The 23,694-nt window shown below is 40.5% G+C and overlaps 2 protein-coding genes across 7 annotated transcripts in view; one reads left to right on the top strand and one right to left on the bottom strand.

The window, feature by feature from the left end:
• KLHDC1 (kelch domain containing 1) overlaps positions 1 to 16,397 on the bottom strand; it is a 56,503-nt gene extending 40,106 nt beyond the window's left edge. For 4 of the 5 annotated variants that reach the window (XM_003408548.4, XM_064292439.1, XM_064292440.1 and 1 more), the window contains exon 1: positions 16,289 to 16,397. In XM_003408548.4, the coding sequence (XP_003408596.1) occupies positions 16,289 to 16,384 (96 nt within the window). In that variant the 5' untranslated portion in view covers positions 16,385 to 16,397. Of the gene's footprint in view, positions 1 to 12,012; positions 12,119 to 14,124; positions 16,168 to 16,288 lie in introns of those variants that run through there. The other variant, XM_064292442.1, reaches the window with a different exon arrangement.
• A 14-nt stretch (positions 16,398 to 16,411) lies between these two features.
• The window catches only part of POLE2 (DNA polymerase epsilon 2, accessory subunit), a 39,186-nt gene continuing 31,903 nt past the window's right edge, over positions 16,412 to 23,694 (top strand). The window contains exon 1 of one of the 2 annotated variants that reach the window (XM_023546143.2): positions 16,412 to 16,514. Coding sequence is in view for 1 of the 2 variants with exons in the window: in XM_003408544.3 (XP_003408592.3) it covers positions 20,496 to 20,563 (68 nt within the window). In the remaining variant the exon portion in view is untranslated. Of the gene's footprint in view, positions 16,515 to 20,482; positions 20,564 to 23,694 lie in introns of those variants that run through there. The other variant, XM_003408544.3, reaches the window with a different exon arrangement.

Raw genomic sequence — 23,694 nt, 5'->3', positions numbered from 1 at the left:
TGAACTGATTTATCCAGAAATGTAGCCCAGAGAGACAGAAAATATGAAAAAGGGGTCAAAAGATATGAAGAGTTAGAGTAATTAGGTCTAATCAGAATTACATTAGGCCATGATAAAGAGAATGGGAATGGAGCAATATTTAAAGAGACAAATGCTGAGAGTTTTGCAAAATGTTGAAAGTTATCAGTCCTCTGATCCAAAAAATTCTAACAAGTTCCAAGCAGGATAAATAAACAGTAATCCACACCTACACACATCATAATAAAACTGCAGAACATTAAAGAAAAAGAGATATTCTTAAAAACAGAGAAAAGAAATGGGCGGGGCCAAGAAGGCTGACTAGGTAGACGCTACCTCGGATCCCTCTTGCACCAAAGACTCGGAAAAAAAAGTGAAGCGACCACATACATGACAATCTACGAACCCTGACCATCAAACACAGATCTACAGAGTTGACCTGAGAGACAGGTGAGCGAAAAGCTGCGCCCTGAACCAGCGACCGCTTCTGGATCCCGCGACCCACTCCACAGCCTTGAGCCCTCGTGGTTCCTTAGTGCTGAGTGGCAGGGCTGATAGCGGCTTGCTGAGGAAGGGCAGGCACGGGACACAGCCCTAACCCCTAGCCCCTGGGGTAACCTCCGTAGAGACTCAGCCAGTGCAAGCAGGCTGCACACTGACGTGGCTAAGGAGAGAACGAACGAGCAACCACGGGGAAGCAGCGACTGTTTTCGGAGCCTGGAGCCAGCGTCCCAGTAAGAACCTTGGCACCGGGTTTTGAACTGGGCACAGGAGAGCTGAGCATGGCATCCTGAGATGGCGCAAACACAGGATGCAGCTCAAGCCCCCTGAAGTGACCTCGGGGGAAGCCCAGCCAGTGCACGCAGGCAGCACAGCGACGCAGCTGACAGGAGAAGTCGTCACCGGGAGGCAACGACTGGTTTTGGAGCTGGGAGTTCGGCATCCCAGCCGGGGAACCATGGTACTGAGCTTTGGACCGGGAGCGGAGGAAGTGACCACGGCTTCTGAGACAGCACATGCACAGGACGCGGGCCTGACCCCCGGGAGCAATCTCGACCCAGCCAATGCACACAGGCTACCTGCCCCTCGGGAATCTCAGATAAAACAGTCATCACCAAGCAAGATAAGTAACTTTGTCTATATTCCTGGGTGCTACTCTCTCCTATCTATCTGATCCCTCCCCTCCCCTTCCCAGGCAGCTTCATTAACACTGGAATTTCCTGGCCCAGAGAGTAAAGTGCTCTGCGGTTTCTTTTTTCTTTGATTGTTTGTTTTGTCTTTTCCTAACCCATTCTCCTGGCCGGAGAGAAGCAACTACAAAAAACCCAGGGACCAAGAATCCTTCCCTGACTTCCCAAAATTGGACTAAAAATACAGAGCCAGCTCCAGCCAAGTGTATTAGATCCACAGTCTTGGGCTTTCATCCCTACAGGGAACAAGGTGGCTATTACAATGCAAAGGCAATTCTGATAGTGATCTGACTGTAATTGTTTTAGCGGATTACTGGAAAGACAAGTTTCCCAGGTCTGATATCTCTACCTATTAAACAGAGCCCTCACTGATCCACAACGGGGAACTGAGGGCTGAAGCTCCACCCAAACCACCTAACCTCCTGCCACAGGGGTCTGAGGACAGTGACATCTACCAATATGTAGAGGTACATGCATTGGCTGCCTAAGGTACGGCTGCAGAGCCCACCCACCAAAGTGCTTTAGGAATAGAGACACACCTACCTCACTAGCACTTGGGGGAAGCCTGTCAGCAACCTGCCCCCCCCGGAATGTGACCCCCTGCTGCTACTAGAATCTGGAGCACACAACTATCACCACTACTCCTCTAAGCAAATAGGTGACAGTCTCCCCCACACACTTGGTGACCCAAAATCAGATTCTACTCAACAACAGTGAATGGACTCTTAGGCTTATATATCTGGTAACAGCCCATACCAGCTGGTAACAGGACATAAGTGATTCAAGGGCTATAACAATCAAGACAGCTCAATCTAGTAGCCCATCTACGTATATTGAAAGAAAACAAAACAAGATAAGACTCAGTGAGCAAATATAAATCATTACAATATCTTATAGATGGCTCGGAGACAGCAGTCGATATCAAACCACATAAAGAAACAGACCATGATTGCTTCTACAATTCCCCAAATTAAAGAATCAAAATCTTCCCCAAATGAAGATACAATCCTGGAATTGCCAGATGCAGAATATAAAAAACTAATTTACAGAATGCTTCAAGACATCAGGGATGACCTCAAAAATGAAATAAGGCAATCTACAGAAAAAGGCAAGGAACACACTAATAAAGCAGTTGAAGAAATCGAAAAGATTATTCAAGAACATAGTGGAAAAATTAATAAGCTACAAGAATCCATAGAGAGACAGCATTCAGAAATCCAAAAGATTAACAGTAAAATTACAGAATTAGACAACTCAATAGGAAGTCAGAGGAGCAGAATCGAGGAATTGGAATGCAGAGTGGGGGAGCTGGAGGATAAAGCAATTGACACCAATATAGTTGAAGGAAAATCAGATAAAAGAATTAAAAAAAATGAAGAAACCCTAAGAATCGTGGGACTCTATCAAGAAGAATAACTTGCATGTGATTGGAGTTCCAGAACAAGGAGGGATAAGAGAAAATACAGAGAGAACAGTTGAAGATCTGTTGGCAGAAAACTTCCCTGACATCATGAAAGACGAAAGGATATCTATACAAGATGCTCATCGAACCTTGTATAAGACTGATCCAGAAAGAAAATCACCAAGACATATTATCATCAAACTTGCCAAAACCAAAGATAAAGAGAAAATTTTAAAAGCAGCCAGGGAGAAAAGAAAGGTCTCTACAAAGGAGAATCAATAAGAATAAGTTCAGACTACTCAGCAGAAACCATGCAGTCATGAAAGCAATGGGATGACATATACAGAGCACTGAAGGAGAAAAACTGCCAGCCAAGGATCATATATCCAGCAAAACTCTCTCTCAAATATGAAGGCGAAATTAAAACATTTACAGATAAACACAAGCTTAGAGAATTTGCAAAACCAAACCAAAGCTACAAGAAATACTAAAGGAAATTGGTCAGAAAATCAATAACATCAGATAATAACACAACACAAGGTCACAGAACAGAACATCCTGATATCAACTCAAATAAGGAAATTGCAAAAACAAATTAAGATTAATTTTAAAAAGAAAAAAATGCTCAAAACAGGGAATCATTGAAGTCATTATGTAAAAGATCACAATAATCAAAAAGAGGGACTAAATACAGGAGGCACAGAACTGCCATATGGAGAGGAAAACAAGGTGATATAGGACGATACAAGTTAGGTTTTTACTTAGAAAAATAGGGGTAAATATTAAGGTAACCACAAAGAGGTCTAACAATTCCAAAACCCAAAATAAAAACCAAGAAAAACATAATGACTCAGCAAACATAAATTCTACTACTAGGAAATGAGGAACACACAATTTACAAAGAAAAACATCTCAGCACGTGGAAAAATGAAATTGTCAACAACACACACAAAAAGGCATCAAAATGACAGCACTAAACAGATACTTATCTATAATTATACTGAATATAAATGGACTAAATGCACCAATAAAGAGACAGAGAGTCTCGGACTGGATAAAGAAACACGATCCATCTAGATGCTGCCTACAAGAGACACACCTTAGAGACATAAACAAAATAAAACTCAAAGGATGGAAAAAAATATATCAAGCAAACAAGAATCAAAAAAGAGCAGGAGTAGCAACATTAATTTCTGACAAAACAGACTTCAAAGTTAAATCCACCACAAAGGATAAAGAAGGACATTACATAATGATTAAAGGGACAATTGATCAGGAAGACATAACCATATTAAATATTTATGCACCCAATGACAGGACTGCAAGATACATAAAACAAACTTTAACAGAACTGAAAAGTGAGATAGACACCTCCACAACTATAGTAGGAGACTTCAACACACCACTTTCAGAGAAGGATAGGACTTCCAGTAAGAAGCTCAATACAGACATGGAAGACCTAATTGCTACAATCAACCAACTTGACCTCATAGACCTATACAGAACACTCCACCCAACAGCTGCAAAGTATACTTTTTTTTCTAGTGCACATGGAACATTCTCTAGAATAGATCACATATTAGGTCATAAAACAAACCTTTGCAGAATCCAAAACATCAAAATATTACAAAGCATCTTCTCAGACCACAAGGCCATAAAAGTGGAAATCAGTAACAGAAAAATTAGGGAAAAGAAATCAAATACTTGGAAACTGAACAATACCCTGCTCAAAAAAGACTGGTTATAGAAGACACTAAGGAGGGAATAAAGAAACTCATAGAATGCAACGAGAATGAAAACATTTCCTATCAAAACCTTTGGGACACAGCAAAAGCAGTGCTCAGAGGTCAATTTATATCAATAAATGCACACATACAAAAAGAAGAAAGAGCCAAAATCAGAGAACTGTCCCTACAACTTGAACAAATAGAAAGCAAGCGACAAAAGAATCCATCAGGCACCAGAAGAAAACAAATAATAAAAATTAGAGCTGAACTAAATGAAATAGAGAACAGAAAAACAATTGAAAGAATTAACAAAGCCAAAAGCTGGTTCTTTGAAAAAATTAACAAAATTGATAAACCATTGGCTAGACTGACTAAAGAAATACAGGAAAGGAAACAAATAACCTGGATAAGAGACGAGATGGGCCATATCACAACAGACCCAACTGAAATTAAAAGAATCATATCAGATTATTACAAAAAATTGTACTCTAACAAATTTGCAAACCTAGAAGAAATGGATGAATTCCTAGAAAAACACTACCTACCTAAACTAACATAATCAGAAGTAGAACCACTAAATGGACCCATAACAAAAAAAGAGATTGAAAAGGTAATCGAAAAACTCCCAATAAAAAAAAGCCCTGGCCTGGACGGCTTCACTGCAGAGTTCTACCAAACTTTCAGAGAAGAGTTAACACCACTACTACTAAAGGTATTTCAAAGCATAGAAAATGATGGAATACTACCTAACTCATACCTTGCTCATGGATAGAAAGACTTAACATAGCAAAATGTCTATTCTACCAAAAGTCATGTATACATACAATGCACTTCTGATCCAAATTCCAATGTCATTTTTTAATGTGATGGAGAAAAAAATCACCAACTTCATATGGAAGGGAAAGATGCCTCGGATAAGTAAAGCATTACTGAAAAAAAGAAGAAAGTGGGAGGCCTCACTCTACCTGATTTTAGAACATATTATACAGCCACAATAGTCAAAACAGCCTGGTATTGGTACAACAGGCACATAGACCAATGGGACAGAACTGAGAACCCAGATATAAACCCATCCACATCTGAGCAGCTGATATTTGACAAAGGCCCAGTGTCAGTTAATTGGGGAAAAGATAGCCTTTTTAACAAATGGTGCTGACATAACTGGATATCCATTTGCAAAGAATGAAACAGGACCCATACCTCACACCATGCACAAAAACTAACTCCAAGTGCATCAAAGACCTAAACATAAAGACTAAAACAATAAAGATCATGGAAGAAAAAATAGGGACAACCTTAGGAGCCCTAATACAAGGCATAAGCAATACAAAACATTACTAAAAATGACGAAGAGAAACCGGATAACTGGGAGCTCCTAAAAATAAAACACCTATGCTCATCTAAAGACTTCACCAAAAGAGTAAAAAGACCACCTACAGATTGGGAAAAAATTTTCAGCTATGACATCTCTAACCAGCACCTGATCTCTAAAGTCTATATGATTCTGTTAAAACTCAACTACAAAAAGACAAACAACCCAATCAAAAAGTGAGCAAAGGATCTGAACACGCACTTCACTAAAGAAGATAGTCAGGCAGCTAACAGACACATGAGAAAATGCTCTGGATCATTAGCCATTAGAGAAATGCAAATTAAAACTACGATGAGATTCCATCTCACTCCAACAAGGCTGGCATTAATCCAAAAAACACAAAATAATAAATGTTGGAGGGGCTGCGGCGAGATTGGAGCTCTTATACACTGCTGGTGGGAATGTAAAATGGTACAACTACTTTGGAAATCTATCCGGCGTTTTCTTAAAAAGTTAGAAATAGAAGTACTATACAACCCAGAAATTCTACTCCTCGGAATAACCCTAGAGAAATAAGAGCCTTTACACGAACGGATATATGCACTCCCGTGTTTATTGCAGTAGCGTTTACAACGGCAAAAAGCTGGAAGCAATCAAGGTGTCCATCAACGGATGAATGGTTAAACAAATTATGGTATATTCACACAATGGAATACTATGCATTGATAAAGAACAGTGACGAATCTGTGAAACATTTCATAACATGGAGGAACATGGAAGACATTACGCTGAGCGAAATTAGTCAGATGCAAAAGGGCAAATACTGTATAAGACCACTATTATAAGTTCTTGAGAAATAGTATAAACTGAGAAGAACACATTCTTTTGTGGTTACGAGAGGGGGGAGGGTCATTTACTGATTAGTTAGTAGATAAGAACTACTTTAAGTGAAGGGAAGGACAATACTCAATATAGGGAAGGTCAGCTCAAATGGACTGGACCAAAAGCAAAGAAGTTTCTGGGATAAACTGAATGCTTCGAAGGTCAGCAGAGCAAGGGCGGGGGTTTTGGGACTATGGCTTAATGGGACTTCTAAGTCAATTGGCATAATAAACTCTATTATGAAAACATTCTGCATCCCACTTTGAAATGTGGCGTCTGGGGTCTTAAATGCTAACAAGCGGCCATCTAAGATGCATCAATTGGTCTCAACCCACCTGGATCAAAGGAGCACGAAGAACACCAAGGTCACATGATAACTATGAGCCCGAGACAGAAAGGGCCACATGAACTAGAGACTTACATCATCCTGAGACCAGAAGAACTAGATGGTGCCTGGCCACAACCGATGACTGCCCTGACAGGGAGCACAACAGAGAACCCCTGAGGGAGCAGGAGATCAGTGGGATGCAGACCCCAAATTCTCATAAAAAGACCAGACTTAATGGTCTGACTGAGACTAGAAGAATCCCGGCGGTCATGGTCCCCAAAAACTTCTGTTGGCCCAGGACAGGAACCATTCCCGAAGACAACTCATCAGACATGGAAGGGACTGGACAATGTGTTGGAGAGAGATGCTGATGAAGAGTGAGCTACCTGTATCAGGTGGACACTTGAGACTGTACTGGCATCTCCTGTCTGGAGGGGAGATGGGAGGGTAGAGAGGGTTAGAAACTGGCAAAAGGGTCACGAAAGGGGAGACTGGAAGAAGGGAGCGGGCTGACTCATTGGGGGGAGAGTAAATGGGAGTATGTAGTAAGGTGTATATAAGCTTATATGTGACAGACTGACTTGATTTGTAAACTTTCACTTAAAGCACAATGAAAATTATTTTAAAAAAAAAAAAAAACAGAGAAAAGACAGACTACCTTTGACCTAATGGCAGTTAAGATTAATGGTTGAATTTTCATTAGCAACATCAGAAGACAGAATAATAGCCAATGTGCTTAAAGAAAATAATTGCCAACCTAAAATTCTATACCCAGTGAAAGTATCTCTTAAGAACCAAAAGTGCAGCCATTGCAGAACACAGTGTGCCAGTTTCTCAAAAATTTAAACATAGAATTACCATATAAATCAGCAATTCCACTTCCAGCTATATACCCAAAAGAACTGAAAGCAGGAATGCAAACAGATATTTGTACACCAATGTTCACTGCAGCACTATTCACAATAGCTAAAAAGTGGAAACAGCCTATATGTCCATCGATAAATGAATGGAAAAACAAAATGTGGTACATATACACAATGGAATATTACTCGGCCAAAAAGAGAAATGAAGTCCTGATACATGCTACAACATGGATGAACCCTGAAACGTTACACTGAGTGAAATTAAGTCAGTCACAAAAGGACAAATATTGCATGATCTCACTTTATAAAATATCTAGAACAGGCAAGTGTACAGAGACCAAAGTTTATTATTGGTTACCTGAGACAAGTGGAAGGGAAGGGAAAAGGCTGGACTCAATCTACTACAATCTAGATTAGATAGAGAACACTATGAAGTCCTTAAGGAGCCCTGGTGGCACAGTGGTTAAGCACTCAGCTGCTAACCAAAAGGCTGGCAGTTGGAAATCACCAGCTGCTCTGCAGGACAAAGATGTGACAGTCTGCTTCTGTAAAAGATTTACAGCTTTGGAAACCCTATGGGGCAGTTCTACTCTGTCCTACAGGGTCACTATGAGTTGGAATCGACTCAACAGCAGTGGGTTTCTTTCTGATGGAGTCCTTGGGTGGTGCAAGGAGTCAGCATGCTTGGCTGCTAACCGAAAAGTTGGTGGTTTGAGTCTAACCAGAGGTGTCTTAGAAAGGCCTGGTGATCTACTTCCGAAAAATCAGCCGTTGAAAACCCTACAGAGCACAGTTTTACTATGACACACGTGGAGCTGCTATGAGTCACAATCAACTTGATGGCAACTAGTAGTGGTGGTGGGTGACCAATTTAAGGTTATGCCAATAAGTCTGAAAACGTAGGTGAAACAGGTAAGACTCATGGGGAGAAAACTTCTCAAGCCTGACTCAAAAAGAAAAAGAAAAAAAAACGGAAAATCTGAATAATCCTAGAAATTTAAATTAAATTGCATCAGAGATTAAAAACCTCCCCTACAAAGTAAATACCACGCCCAGATGGCTTCACAGGTGAGTTCTACCAAACATTCAAAGAACAAATGATTCTATCTCACAAAAACTATTTCAGAAAACAAAAGACAGAATACTCTCCAATTGATTTAGTGAGCCTAGCATAACATATCTGACAAGGACAATACAAGAAAGGAAAAGTACCGGCCAATTCACTTATGAACACAGATGTAAAAATTCTAAAAAATAATTAGCAAACACAATCCAGCAATGCATAAAAAAGATAACACATCACACTAAATTGTGTTTAATCCAAGGAATACAACTGTGGTTTAATATTACAGAAGTCATTAGTATAAAGGGAGAGATAAAAGAGCAAAACAAAATATGATTATCTCAGCGTGATGCGGAAAAACCACTCTCTAAAATTCAACATCCATTCAACATCTATTCATTGAAGAATGAATAAAAGGGGGATTTGTAAATTTGATAAAGGCCAATAAATTAAAAAAAAAACAAACATAAAACTTAGTGGTTAAATGCTGAAAACAATCCCCCTAAGATCAGAAACATGGCAAAGATGGCTTCTACTTAACATTGTAAGCAGGTCCTAACCAGTGCAGTAAAGAAAAAGAAATAAAAAGGAACAAAGGCAAGAATGGAAGAACAAAGCTGTCGTTATTTACAGGTTATAAGACTATTTACACACAAAGCAAAAAAAATTAACAGATGAATTGTGAGAATTAATGAAAATTGAGAAAGCTTGCCAGAATAAAAATATTCCAAAGTGAGTTTTATTTCAAAACACCAGCAATGATCAGAAAATTTACTTAGAAAAAGAAAATATTAACAATAAAAATAGCTAAGAATAAACCTAAAAAAAAAAAATTTTTTTTTTTTAAGAATAAACCTAACAAAGGATGTACGAGATCTCTATGAACACAACTATAAGACTTTATCAAAAGACATTAAAAAGTCCTGAATAAATGGAGGTATACACCACATAGATGAGAAGCTCAATTTCATAACATGTCAATCCCCCCTCAAGAGATCTAAAGATTGAATACAGTAATAAATAAAATCTCATTCAGGTATTTTTGTGGAATTTGACAACCTGATTCAAAATTTGTACAAAAGAATGAAAAGCCTAAAATAACCAAAACATCCCTGAAAGTCCCTGGGGTTGGGGCTTTCACTACCTAGCATTTAGACCGCTAATGAAGCTACTATAGTTTAGACAGTATGGTTCTGGTACAAGAACAAACAGAGAGACCAATAGAACAGAATAAAGAACCTAGAAACAGACCACATATATATGAAAAGTTGATTTATGACAGATTGAGTTTGCAGATTAACAGGGAAAGAGGGAACTATTTAATATATGACACAAGGACAAATGGTTATTCATATGGAAAATATAATGAAATTAGATCCCTACCTTAAACCAAACAAAAACATCCAGGTAAATGAAGAACTTGAAAATGGAAGGCAAAACTGAAATATGTGTAGAAGACAATATAGGAGATTCTATGATCTCCACAAAAGAGTTTTTAAACAAGATGCAGAAAAAACAACACATTAAGGAAAAGAATGGTAAGTTTAACTACATTAAAATTAAGAACTTCTGTTCAACAAAGGGCAATCATGAAGATACTGCAAAGATAAACTATAAACTAAACACATATAACTACAGAAGGATTTTTATCTAAAATATATTTAAAAAATTCCTACAAATCAATGAGAAACACAACTCTATAGAAAAATGAGTAAAAGACATAAATCAGTATTTTCAAAGAAAAGAAAACACAAATAGTCTGTAAATTTATGAAAAGACACTCAACTTTATTGGTAATCAGGGAAATGCAAACAAAAGCCACAATGAAATATCATGTTACACTCATTGGATTGGCAAAAAATTTAAGGCCAGATGGTACCAAAGGTTGGAGATGTGGGGCAATGAGGATGCTGGTCAGAGTGTATATTGATACAAATATTTTGACAACAGTCTGACATTTCCAAATAAATGTGAGGATGTGCATACCAGGTGACCCAGCATTCCATTCCTTCATATATGCCCTAGAGAAATTCTTGTGTATGTACAATAAAAGACATGTATAAGAATGCTCATTGCAGCATTGCTTATAATAGCAAAAATAATAACATTCAAATATTCATCAACAGTGAAACTGATAAGCTGCATTTAATTCACCCAACAGAATATACAAGACACACATCAGATAAATGAATCCAGGCATAATTTTCAAAATATTTAACAACTGGACAGCATAGGCACTGGCCAATCAGAATGGACGCCAAGTAAAAACTGGTATAACCATGAAAGTGTGCACTAGCTGAATACAAGCAATGCATGAATCTAAAAGACATGTTGACCAAAAGAATTAAGCCACACGCATACAAACAAAAAAATGTACTATGATTCTAAAACCAAAAAAAAAAAGGAAAACCCAAACCCGTTGCTATTGAGTCGATTCCGACCCTACAGGACAGAGTAGAACTGCCCCTAGGGTTTCCAAGAAGCGGCTGGTGGGTTTAACTGCTGACCTTTTGGTTAGCAGCCGAGCTCTTAACGACTGCACTATCAGGGTTCCATGATTCCAAAACTAAGTAATATATTGTTTAGAGACCTATATACATGTAAGCGTGATTAACAAGATGTCCAACATAGTGGCAATGTGCGTGTTGGGGGGAAGATGTAATCAGTAAAGTACAGGAAGTACTAAAGTACTGGGTATAGCCAATTTTCTAATCTGGGAGGCAAACGGGTGTTCACCTTTAAACTATACCTGTTTCACACATTCTTTTGTACCTGTATTCAAATTTAAAAATGAAAAAAACACAATTTTAAGTAGCTCACAGAATCATCAGAGGGACTGGAGAAACAGCCTCTGATCTATCTAACAAGCAGCAAGTTCGGAAATGACAACATAGAATGGGTCGGGTTTGGGTGAGGTAACTGCTATAGTCACTAGTGAGCGCCACACTGCAGTGAGTACCATTGCCTACAAGGAGCTTGATTTTCCTAAAGTCTATTGCAGGCTGAGGAAGAAACCTCTGCAAGTCCTGATTTTTTACATCTTTACTCCTGAGTCCAAATCCAGCATGGATTCATCTCATCCAGAGTCCAGGCCACTTGCCTATGACTTATCAGCAAGTGAGGCTGGAAAAGTGAGTACCTGACATTCAGGTTCTTTTTATTGAGCACCTACTATGAGCTATATAAATTCCCTTGGAGGCACAAGCAGTTTGCGCTCAACTACTTACCAAAAGGTTGGTTTGAATCCACCCAGCAGCACCATGGAAGAAAGGCCTGGCAATCTACTTCTAGTAAGATTACAGCCACTGAAACCCTATAGAGCACAGTTCTACTCTGAAACACATGGAGTGGCCATGAGTCAGAATCAACTTAATTGTTTTTGTTGTTGTTTACTATGAGCTATACCCAGTTCTAGACCCTGGGGATGTAACAGGCAACAACAACAAAGAACAAAATCCCTGTTTTATGAAGCCCTGCTGGCATAGTGGTTAAGTGCTATGGTTTGCTAACCGAAAGGTCGGCAGTTCAAATCCTCCAGGCGCTCCGCAGAAACTCTATGGGGCAGTTCCACTCTGTCCTATAAGGTCGCTATGAGTCAGAATTGACTTGAGGGCAATAGGTTTGTTTGTTTTGGTATATTCCTTTTTTTATGTGGGTGGGTGGGAAGGGGATAGTCAAGACAATTAAAATAAGTACCCCCAACAAGACTCACTCAGTGGGGAATCCTACAAAAAGAGGAATGAAGTTCAGATTCTGGGCATTTAAGAAGAATAAGTGTCTTCCGCAAGATACAGATGGTATACGTGACTGTACGTGACTATCCCGTGAATATAAAGGTTGTGGTTCAAACTCACCTTGTGGTGCTGCAAAAGAAAGACATAGCGATCTGCTTCTGTGAAGACTGTTGTTGTCAGGTGCCATCAAGTGGATTTCCACTCATAGAAACCCCATGTGAGAGTATAAACGCCCATAGGGTTTCTTCTTCTAGGTATTCTTTACTGGAGCAGATCACCAGGTCTTTCTCCCAAAGGGCCACTGGGTGGCTTTAAACCACCAACCTTTTGGTCAGCAGCCGAGCACTTAACAATTGCCCCCCCCAGCCAAGAAAATCCTGTGGGGTAGTTCTTTCTACTCTATAACAAATGCAGTGGCCATGACTCTGAACTGATTTCAAAGCAACAATTTGGGTTTATTTTTGGTTTATTAGGCTAAGGGGAGTAATAAATATTAGGCTTTTCATACATATTGCTACTTTTCCCCTCAAAAAGTTACACCAATTTGTACATGAGTAACTGATTTCCCCAAGCTCTTGCCCAAAATTCTTTGTAATCTGTGCAAATTTGAGGAAAATGCCATTGTTGCTTTAAATTGGATTTACATGATTTGTATTATATTTGTATTTCTTACTTTGTAAATTGTGGATATCCACTGCTTTTTTTCAGTGGGAATACAGGTAGTCCCTGCCTTATGACATGTTCTAGTTATGACAAACTGTACTTACCACCAGTCTCTTTTTTTTTTGGTACATCTTATCATTAGTAATATGTACTACTTTTTTTTTTTTTTTTACTACGTACAATGTCATAGCACATAATTTGCTGATGTTATCGTTCTCAGACGTTCACTCACAGATGTTTAATGTTATTATTTATAAACATACTACAAATAAAAAGCAATAATAATGAAAACTTGGAAAAATGAAGTGTTCTACTTACATCAGAATTGACCTACAATGGTGCTGTTGAAACAGGATTCCATCACAAGTCGGGAACTACCTGTGTTAATCTTTAGTTTTTATAGAAACTTTGTCTATCATATATGTTTCAAATATTTTTCCTAGTTTGTCCTTTGCCTTTCCATTTTACTCACTGTGTTTAAAAATCAAAGTTTTAGTTTTTTTTAAAAAGTTTGATTTGCCAATCTTTTTAGTTTTTCCCAACTTCGTTTTTCTTTCCCCAAGATTTTACAATAGTCACTTATATATGTTTCTGGTTGTTTAGCTTAATTTTTCTACATTTAACACTTCAATGCTAAGGCTCTAATATCATTTCCCTCCAACTATGCTTGACTCTGTAATTTCTCTCCTAATCCACTGTGCCATCTCTACTTGCATCAGGATCACTGATTTAATTACTACAGTGTTGTGGTATGTTTTATTATCTGGCACTGTACGCTTGTTTCCCAACCTCATTCTTTTCAATTGATCCTCCTTCCCTTTAAGTCCATATCCTAACAGACACATGTACTTAAGCATACTTATACAGATATTTTCTACAAGAAGACATGTGCATGGAACCTACATTCGAGGATCATCTGATGATTATTAACTACTAGAATACCTCCAGATTCCAGGGCCTTTCAGGTATCTTCTGTTAAGAAGGATCTGAATAAGACAATTGTTGGAAGGATTCTATTTTTTCTTTCCTCAGGATATACCATGTCTTCTTTTTTGCTTCCTACTCTCCCCTTCCTTCCACTTATGTCTTAGGCATTGTTTAACTGCTGATGATTCCTAGAATGAAAGGTAGCAGACTCAGGATCTGGAGTTCGTGACTGGTGCAGATAATTAACGCACCAGATGCTAACTGAAAGGTTAGTGGTTTGAGTTCACTCAGAGGTACCTCAGAAGAAAGGCCTGGCAATCTACTTTCAAAACAACAGCCATTGAAAACCCTGTGGAGCACAGTTCTCTTCTGACACATGTGGGGCATGGGGTTGCCATGAATCAGAATCAACTTCACCACAACTGGTTAGACTCGGGATCTAAACCTGTGTTGAGCTTTCCTGGGTGGTTTTTGCAGCACCATCACTCACTAGATCAACAAGCAGTAAAGAAAGAAATATTTCTATTCAATGACTGCCACCTGAAAAACTGGAATCGTATCAATTACACAATTTTCAAGATTAAAATGAGATGTAAAACTTTCATTCCATTTATGGGCCCAAAAGAAATTATGCTATGTCACCAGGTATGAGATATTACAGATTACTACTTTAAGTGAAATTTTTTTTTCTTCATGTAACTTTTACAATCTCAAGAATCAATACAACAGATGAAGTTTGACACCTTTATATCTTTAAGTGGCAGAGCTCAAAAACAAAATATTTCTTCTGCACACAACCATCATGTCTAGCCTTTTTCGTCAAGACCAAATAAATGGTGGACATATCAAACATTACAAAAGTGTAATCACCTAATATATATTAGCTCATCATAGAAAGAAATAAGCCTATGAAAATCCTGTATACCTAGACTGTAATCTGCTGCCCTGGAGGTCAAATGGCCATTATTTACTCTCATTAACTCAGCGTCCTTATTTATAAAAACTGGGGTAATACCTACTTTACAGGGTTATTGTAAGGATTATACATGATAAGGAATATGAGGGCTCCTAGCACATAGGAGATAGAGTAGGCATTCAAAGGTTAGTTCTAATTTTCCCTTCCCTGGTGGCGTGGTGGTTAAAAGCTACACTAAGAACCAAGAGGTCAGCAGTTCCAATTCACCAGCCGCTCCTTGGAAACTCTATGGGGGCAGTTCTGCTCTGTCCCGTTGGGTCACTGAGTCGAACTCCACAGCAACGGGTTTGCTTTTGTTTTGTTTCTATACTGCAACAAATTAAAAAGAAGCAAACACATCACCACCACCAAAAAACCCAACTTAGATCTAAGAATTATTCAACATAAAAACATTATTCAACATAGGCAGGATGTATTTTATTTCGGTGAGTGATTCAGTCAGTACCACTATAAAACAGATTCAGTGATCTGTTTTATAGTGGTACTGAGAAAGTTCCATGAAAACTTCCAAGTGACTTTTTTTTTTTTTTAAATCTATAAACTAAGGGCGTTGGCATATATTTCTGAACTACTTTCCAACTTTAGAATAGCATGATTATAAAAACAAAACACACACACACATTCAAACCTCCACTGTAATAAGAATTCTCAGCATAATACTTTTTAGCACATAGTTGCTACTATGTGTCTATACGCTTGCCTTGTGGTTCAAGAAAAAAAATTACCCATTCCTAAAGGAACGCCATTAAAAATTCCTTAGAAATATTTAAATGCTTCAGTGATTTCTACCTTTTATTTCAAACAATGCCGTGGAAATAATAAAATAATAAAGCACAGCATGCTTACTGTGCTTAAGTCTGTGCCAGTATTTAAAAGACGATAATCGCGCAATAACTGACTTTGTATCGGGCAAAGCGGGGGTTATGCGACAGCTGTGGGGGGTGGGAGGGGACGAGCCTGGGAACCTGGGTTTGAAGATTTACTAATGGAAGCAACTGCAGGACCGCATCAAGCCCTAGTACGACTGGGAGAGAGGCCGACGGCGGAGGGGCGGGACCCGAGAGGACACCGGCGCGCTCGGCCGCGCCCCGGGCCGGCCTCCGCCTCCGGGCGGTGTGGGCGGGCGCTGGCTGTCCGCTCGGGCCGGGGGGCCGGACGGGCTCCGCGCGCGAGCGTCCGGCCCGCCGCGCCTCTTCCCCTTACCACATAGCCCCCCCACACGTAGAGGAAGTTTCCGTCCACCACGGCGCAGTGGCCGCTGCGCTCCTCGGCCACGCAGAACAGCTGCGAGTCCGCCATCCTCGCCGTCACTGGGCCCAGCCGCTCGGTTTACCGCAGCCCCTTCCCCCCGAGCGGCCTCGCCTCTGGTCCCGACTCTACGCACGAACGGAACGCGTCGAGGGTCGAGATTGGTGGGAAGGCGGAAACGGTGCGTCTGCGCCACCCAGCTGCCTGCTCCTGAGCCTGAGCCAGGCGCAGCGCTGCCAGTTGAGGGATGCTTTGGTTCTTAGTAGTGAGGAAGGTGCCAGGCTTCCCTATAGCCCTCCTGCTCCCTGTTTCTTCTCACTTGGGATTGTGTTGTTTTAAGAAGTACAACCTAATTCTTTATCTTATTCATGGAATAAATGGACTTCTAGTTCATGCAGTTGGTGCTGCTGTGACAAAAATTAATGCTTAGTGGGCAGTGGTGGGTTTGGGTGGTTTACCTTTCTCATTTAACACTGGCAGAGATAACTACCCCTTAGAGAGAGACAGTGTGTGTGCGTGTGTGTGTAATTAGGAATTAGCTAATTTTCTAAAACCGAGGCTGAGAAACTACTGCCTGCAGGCCAAATCTGGCCCCCTGCATGTTTTTGTAGGGACCACAAGAACCGTTTTTACATTTTTAAATTCTTGAAAACGGCAAAGGAAAAATGATATTTTGTGACGTGAAAATTACACGAAGTCAAAGTTCAGCATCTATAAATAAAATTTTATTGGAACTCAGCCATGGTGATTCATTTAAGTATTGTCTGTGGATTCATTTTAGGAGCTTGGCTGCTAACCACAAGGTCAGCAGTTCAAATCCACCAGCGCTCCTTGGAAACCTTATGGGGCAGTTCTACTCTGTCCTATAGGGTCACCATGAGTCAGAATCTACTGACAGCAATTGGTTTGGTTTTGGTTTTATGGCTGCATTTACACTACAATAGAGTTGAGTAGTTGCAACAAAGGCCGTCAAGCCCACTGTGATAGTTCATGTTACGTGTCAACTTGGCTAGGCTATGATTCTCAATATTATGTAATTATCCTCCATTCTGTGATCGGACTTAATTATTCTCCATTTTGTGATATAATGTAATCATGTACAACATGTGATCTGTTGTGATCAATCAGTTGTAAGAGTTTCTAATGGAGAGAGGGAAGGATGTATCCTGTATGCAGTCTATGTCTTATTGTCCAGTCTAATCTTTGTCTGAAGAGTTGGCTTTGGGAATGGTTTTAGTTTGGGGTTAACAGAGAGTCCAGGGGCCATGTCTTTCTGGGGTTCCTCCAGTCTTGGTCAGACCATTAAGTCTGGTATTTTTACTAGAATTTGAGTTGTGTACCCCCTTTTTTCTGCTCCATCAGGGACTCTCTGTTGTGTTCCCTGTCAGGGTGGTCATTGGTGGTAGCTGGGCACCATCTAGTTCTTCTGGTCTCAGGCTGATGGAGTCTCTGGTTTATGTGGCCCTTTTTGTCTCTTGGGCTAATATTTTGCTTGTGTCTTTGGTGTTCTTCATTCTCCTTTGCTCCAGGTGGGTTGGGACTAATTGATGCATCTTAGATGGCCACTTGATAGCATTTAAGACCCTAGATGCCACTCACCAAAGTGGGATGCAGAACATCTTCTTAATAAACTTTGTTATGTCAATTTACCTAGATGTCCCCTGAAACCATGAACCACTGACCTTTTGGTTAGTAGCTAAGCACTTTAACCACTGTGCCACCAAGGCTGCTCACCTAGATGACTGTGATGGTTAAGGTTGTGTGTCAACTTGGGTGAGCCATGATTCTCAGTGGTTTGCTGCTTACTATGTAGTTTGGTAGCTATGTAATAATGTAATCACCTCCATGACAAGATCTGTTATGAGCAGCCAGTCAGTTGAAAGGAAGTTTCCTTGGGGGTGTGGCCTGCATCCAATATAGGTGGACTTTCTGGCAAAGCTCACTGGCTCTTGTCTGCTCTGGATCCTACAGCTGGCTCCTGTTCATCTGACCTCCAGTTCTTGGGAATTGAGCTAGCAGCTTACCTGCCGATCTTGGGGTTTGTCAGCCTAACTGACCTGTAGATCTTGGGTTCATCAACCCCCACAGCTACGTGAGTCAGTAGAAACCTCTGGCCTGACCCACAGATTTGGGATTTTCCAGCCTCTAGAACCACATGAGCAATTTCCTTGATATAAATCTCTCTCTATATTTATCGCTTCACTGGTTTTGCTTTTCTAGAGAACCCAGCCTAAGACAATGATTCAATAAACAAAGTGAATTTTAAGATGAGTAAAGCATAATTCTACTACAAAGGGCTGAGTTCAGTCAGAGAGAAAGATATGTAAATGAATAAGTGCAGTATAGAGTGTTAGGTTGTACAATAGAAGCATTCACAAAATAAACCAGAAAAATAGAAAGGAAAGATGTGATCTATGGGGAAGGGAGGCACAAGGAGAGATGGGAGTTTTTCTTATAAATTGACTGTAGAATGCAATCTGTAGGTGATGCTTTGGAACAATGCAAATATCCTATTCCCCAAAACACTTTCACCTAATTTTCTCACATTTTATATCTTTACTCCCATCCCCACCCGCTACCTTCCCACCCATAGGTAACCATTTACATTAGTTTCTTGTTTATCCTCCTAGTGGTTAAGCAAATATGTGTATATATTCCTTATTTTCCCTTCTTTCTTACATAAAATTCGAAACTTTTTGCAGTTTTTTTTATCCTTACGATATATCCCACTAAAAATATGCAGAGAATTGTGTTTAAAAATCACTTGAACTAAGTATTTTCTCTGTAACTTTTTGTTACCAATTTAATATATAGTTAGGTGCATTGATTTAAGTATGTTTCAATTTTAAGTTTACCTTTCCATTTCTATTTGATTTGATTTTTGAGTATGTAAAACATAAACATGTGCAGCCACCACCCATCTCTCAGGCTTGCATGTTGCTATGATACTGAACAGGTTTTAGAAGAACTTGGAGACTAAGATGGACTAGGCAGAAAGGCCTGTAGATCTACTTCTGAAAATCAGCCATTGAAAACGCTACGAATCACAAGGGTCTGATCTGCAGCGAATCACAGAGATGATGCAGAACCAGGCGCCATTTTGTTAGGTTGTGCACGGGATCACCATGAGTTAGGGGTGCACTGGAAGGCAGGTAACAACAATATAAATGGGTCAGGAGGCAAAAGTATAAAAGGTGTCACTTCCATCCCTATCCCCTTCCCTTGTTTTTGAATGCAAAGACAAGTAAACGTGTGTGTATATACTCTTTTTTCTTCTCCTTTCCTAGTTTCCTTTTTTTTTTTTTTTTAACAACCATATACCCTGGAAATCATTGCACATCAGTACACAGAAACTGTCCTCATGTTTTTTAAGACTGCACAACACCCCATGGTGTATTCAACTCGTTGAAGAAAGCATTTTGTAAGGGTGGCAGATTAAGAGTCCATTTGCTGGAGTCAGACTGAGTTCAAATCCTGACCCCACCACTTATTGGAAGTGTCATCTTGAGCAAGCCGTTTATGATCTTGGTGCCTCAGTTTACTCATCTGTAAAATGAGGATGTGGAAAGCACAACAGTGACCATACATAAATTTAAAGCGCTTATGACAGTGCGTGGCACACAGAAGCACTCAAAAGGAAAAATGGAATGCATGGGGAAGATAGTACCAGCCATGAATGAATGTCAGGGGAAACCGAGTGGCTACAACAGAGAGTATTACCAGGGAGTGACACGGGACTGTATGGCAGTAGAGAACAGGAATACACAGGCCCTCGTCCCCGCAGCCACCGCGTTTTCCCCAGCGACTGTCGGGGGTCCAAAAGGAAGGCATACAGCCCGACCCGGGACCCAGAAGGTCGACAGCAGCGACTAGAGGGCCGAGTTGCTCAATGCTGCATTTAGGGTATGGGACTCACATTTCCAACCAAATACCGGGAAAGGACGCTCACATGTCCCCTCTGCGCAACAAACGAATGCAGAATCATCTCCTCTTTCAACCTATAGGATCCTGAGCAGCGCCCGCCAGGTGGGAGGAGCAGCAGCGTCCGCGCAGCGGAAGCCAGCGCGGAGGGGTGGGGCTTTCTGGGGCTGGAGGTAGGGCTTTCCGGGGCGGGGCGAGTCGGGGAGGGGCGGGGCGCCGGCCGTGGCGCCAAAACGCAAACATGGCGCCGGAGCGGTTGCGGAGCCGGGCACTCTCCGCCTTCAAGCTTCGTGGCTTGCTGCTTCGGGGGTGAGTCGGCCGGGTAGGCTGCGGGGCGGGAGAGAAGAGCCGGGACCGCGCTGTCGATCGGGGCAACGAGACGCGCCGCGGGGGCTCCTAGCCCGCTGAGAGGGGCTTAACCTTAAATGACAGGACCCTTGAAGAGTGTTTCATAGCGAGATCGACCTGGTAGGATGTTTTCTTAGGTTTCGCCAGTATTTGCGCGAAGTCTAAATGTTTCCCCTAGATGGGACAAGGTCTCCTCCTGCACTTGGCAATTGAGCCAGAAAAACAGTGATCTGTCTTATAGCACTATTTATTAACAGGGTTACTTGGGCACCTACCAGCCTCCCGAAGCCTTTGTCTCTGCAAAATGGGAATAACAGTGCTACATCATGGAGTTACAATGGCATCAAGTGAAAGACGTGGGACAGCCCATATGCATGTCGATAGTTGTCAGTTTATGTTGTTGCAGAAATTGTGGGTGTCTGGCCCCCCCAGCTTTGGACCAAGCATTATTTCTTGGAATGTTAAAAAGTGGGTAGGTTTTACAATTCCCGAAGCCAATTCTTTAGACAAAGATTCAGCTGGACTATAAAACATAAAATGATACTCCTGAAGAGTGTGCTTCCTAGTTCAAGTAGATAAAAAAAAAAAACATGAGACTAAATGGGCAGCTCCTGTCCGGAGGCGAGATGGGAAGGCAGAAGGGGACAGGAGCTGGTTGAACGGACACGGGAAATCCGGGGTGGAAAGGAGGAGTGTGCTGACACATTACTGGCACGGCAACTAGGGTCAGATAACTATGTATAAACTTTTGTATGTGAAACTAACTTGAGCTGTAAACTTTCACTTAGAAGTACATTTAAAAAAAAAAGAGAGAGAAAAGCAGGTAGGCTTTAGGTACTTCTTAAGTCATCTGTTTTTTTTTTTTTTTAGGTTTTCTTTACAACTTAGCCCTGACAGTCAGTATTTTTTTTGGAGTAATAGAAACAGTCCTTTCCAAGATTTCTTTCACTTACACATGCATGTATATTTTATATATGTTGAAATACCTGCTGGACTAGACTTTTTATGCCATTTTTTTAAATAATAATATTGTGTTTTTATAAAGTTTACACAGCAAATTAGGTTCTCTTTTAACAATTTCTAACGTATTGTTCAGGGACACTGGTTACATTTTTCGCAATGTGTCAGCAGGCTCATTTATTTCTGTTCTGGTTGTTCCATTTCCATTAATCTAGTTTCCCTGCTGCCTCTTACTTTCTCATCTTCGCTTTAGGTTAGCTATTGACTGTTTGGTCTCACATACATGGTATTTTTGAAGAAGCACAGTACTCATTGATGATATTGTTTGTTCCATGAGCCAATCTGTTATTTAGCTGAAAAGTGACTGCGGAAGGGTGGTTTCGGTTCAAAGTTTAAAGGATATCTCAGGGCGATGGTCTTGGGGGCTCATCCAGTCTTAACCAGTCCACTAAGTCTGGTCTTTTTTAAGATTTTGAGTTTTGTTCTATGTTTTTCTTCCATTCTATCCTGGACCATCTGTTGTGTCCCTTTTCAGAGCGGTCAGTTGTTGTATCTGGACGCCATCTAGTTCTTTTGATCTCAGGTAGACGAGGCTGTGGTTTGTGAACCACGTGTTTTGATTGCTCTTGTGTATGGAGAGGTTTTTTTTTTTTTGTAATGGTGAGTTTTATGGGACTTTTGATTTTGCTTTTTTGTGAGGGTAGTGGTGAGCAAGGACAAGATTGGATATGCCTTGGGGAAAATAATAAATTTTGTTCAATTGATCCTTGACATTTTTTTTCCACTTAGAATTTGAACTAAAATTAATGCGTCATTCATTTCTTAATTCAGTCAGAAATATTCAGGAATCTGTTAGATGCAAATCACTGTGCTAGGGCAAGGAGGTGGAGCTTAGGGGTACAGGTAGTTCTTTAGTTATCTATTGCTGCACAATAGATTACCCCAAAACTTAGAGCCTTAAAACAAGATACATTATCTCACAGTTTCCATAGGCTTAGCTGGGTCCTCTGCTTCAGAGTTCCTCATAAGGCTGGTATCAAAATGGGACTGCCTGTCCTCTCAAATTTCAGCTGGGCAGAATCTACTTCCAGGCTCACTGCACGGTTGGCAGGATTCCGTTCTTTGTGGGTTGTTGGACTGAGGGCCTTACTTCTTTGCTGACTGTTGACTGGAGGCTACTCTAAGTTCCTTGCCATGTGGGCCTATCCAACATGGCAGCTTGCGTCATCAAAACCAGCAAGACAGAGTCTGTTAGTAAGGCAGAAGTTACCATCTTTTGAAACCTAATTAAGAAAATGACATCCTATCACTGTAAATTAGCATTAACATTTTTATTTTAAAAATTATACAGTAAAATATTCCACCACTTTTGCTGTATTTTATTGGTTAGAAGCAAGTCGCTAGATCCAGGCCACTCTCAAGAGAAGGAAATTGCACAAAGGTATGAATACCAGAAGGCATGGACCATTGGGCCCATCTCAGAAGTCTGCCTACCATGGATATCAAACAACAAATTCACAATTATTTAATTTCAGTTGTGAGAAGGGTCCCAGGAAAGATGTGCTATGAGAGTGTATAACAGACACATAACCTACTTTAGAGTCTAGGAAGGGCTGTATTGAAGAAGGGTTTGAGCTGAGTGTTAAAAGGTGAGTACGACTTAACTAGGTGAAGAGAAGAAGAGTTGAAAGAAATGGCCATATACAAACCCTGAGGCCGGAGAGCACCAGAAAGTTCACAGGCACTGGACGAGCCTAATAAGATTTGGCAAGAGTCAGATCCTGACTGGCTTTGCAGGCTTTATTCTATCCTAAGAGCTGTCCTGACATTCACCCAAAATATGTGTGATTTTGGTAACTCTATCATTGAATATTTTGGACCACTTTCAGTGTACTTAGTACTCTACCAAAGGACGACATGGTTCCAGTCCTCATGAAGCATTGTCTGTAATGAATTAGAACGATGTGGCACCCACACATGAAACAATAAACAACCCAACATACAGAACAACTAATATGGTGATTATGACAAAAATACTGACACAAAGTGTAAAGGTGTGTGCTACAGAGTGGTATGCAGTCAGCTAATGGTTTAAGTAGACAGTGTTCATTAATTCTGAACATTACTGCTGT

The sequence above is a fragment of the Loxodonta africana genome, chromosome 10 (assembly GCF_030014295.1).
Source record: "Loxodonta africana isolate mLoxAfr1 chromosome 10, mLoxAfr1.hap2, whole genome shotgun sequence".
Taxonomy (NCBI): Eukaryota; Metazoa; Chordata; class Mammalia; order Proboscidea; family Elephantidae; genus Loxodonta; species Loxodonta africana.
The sequence above is the reverse complement of the archived record's forward strand: the minus strand, read 5'-3'. Positions and strand labels throughout refer to the sequence as shown.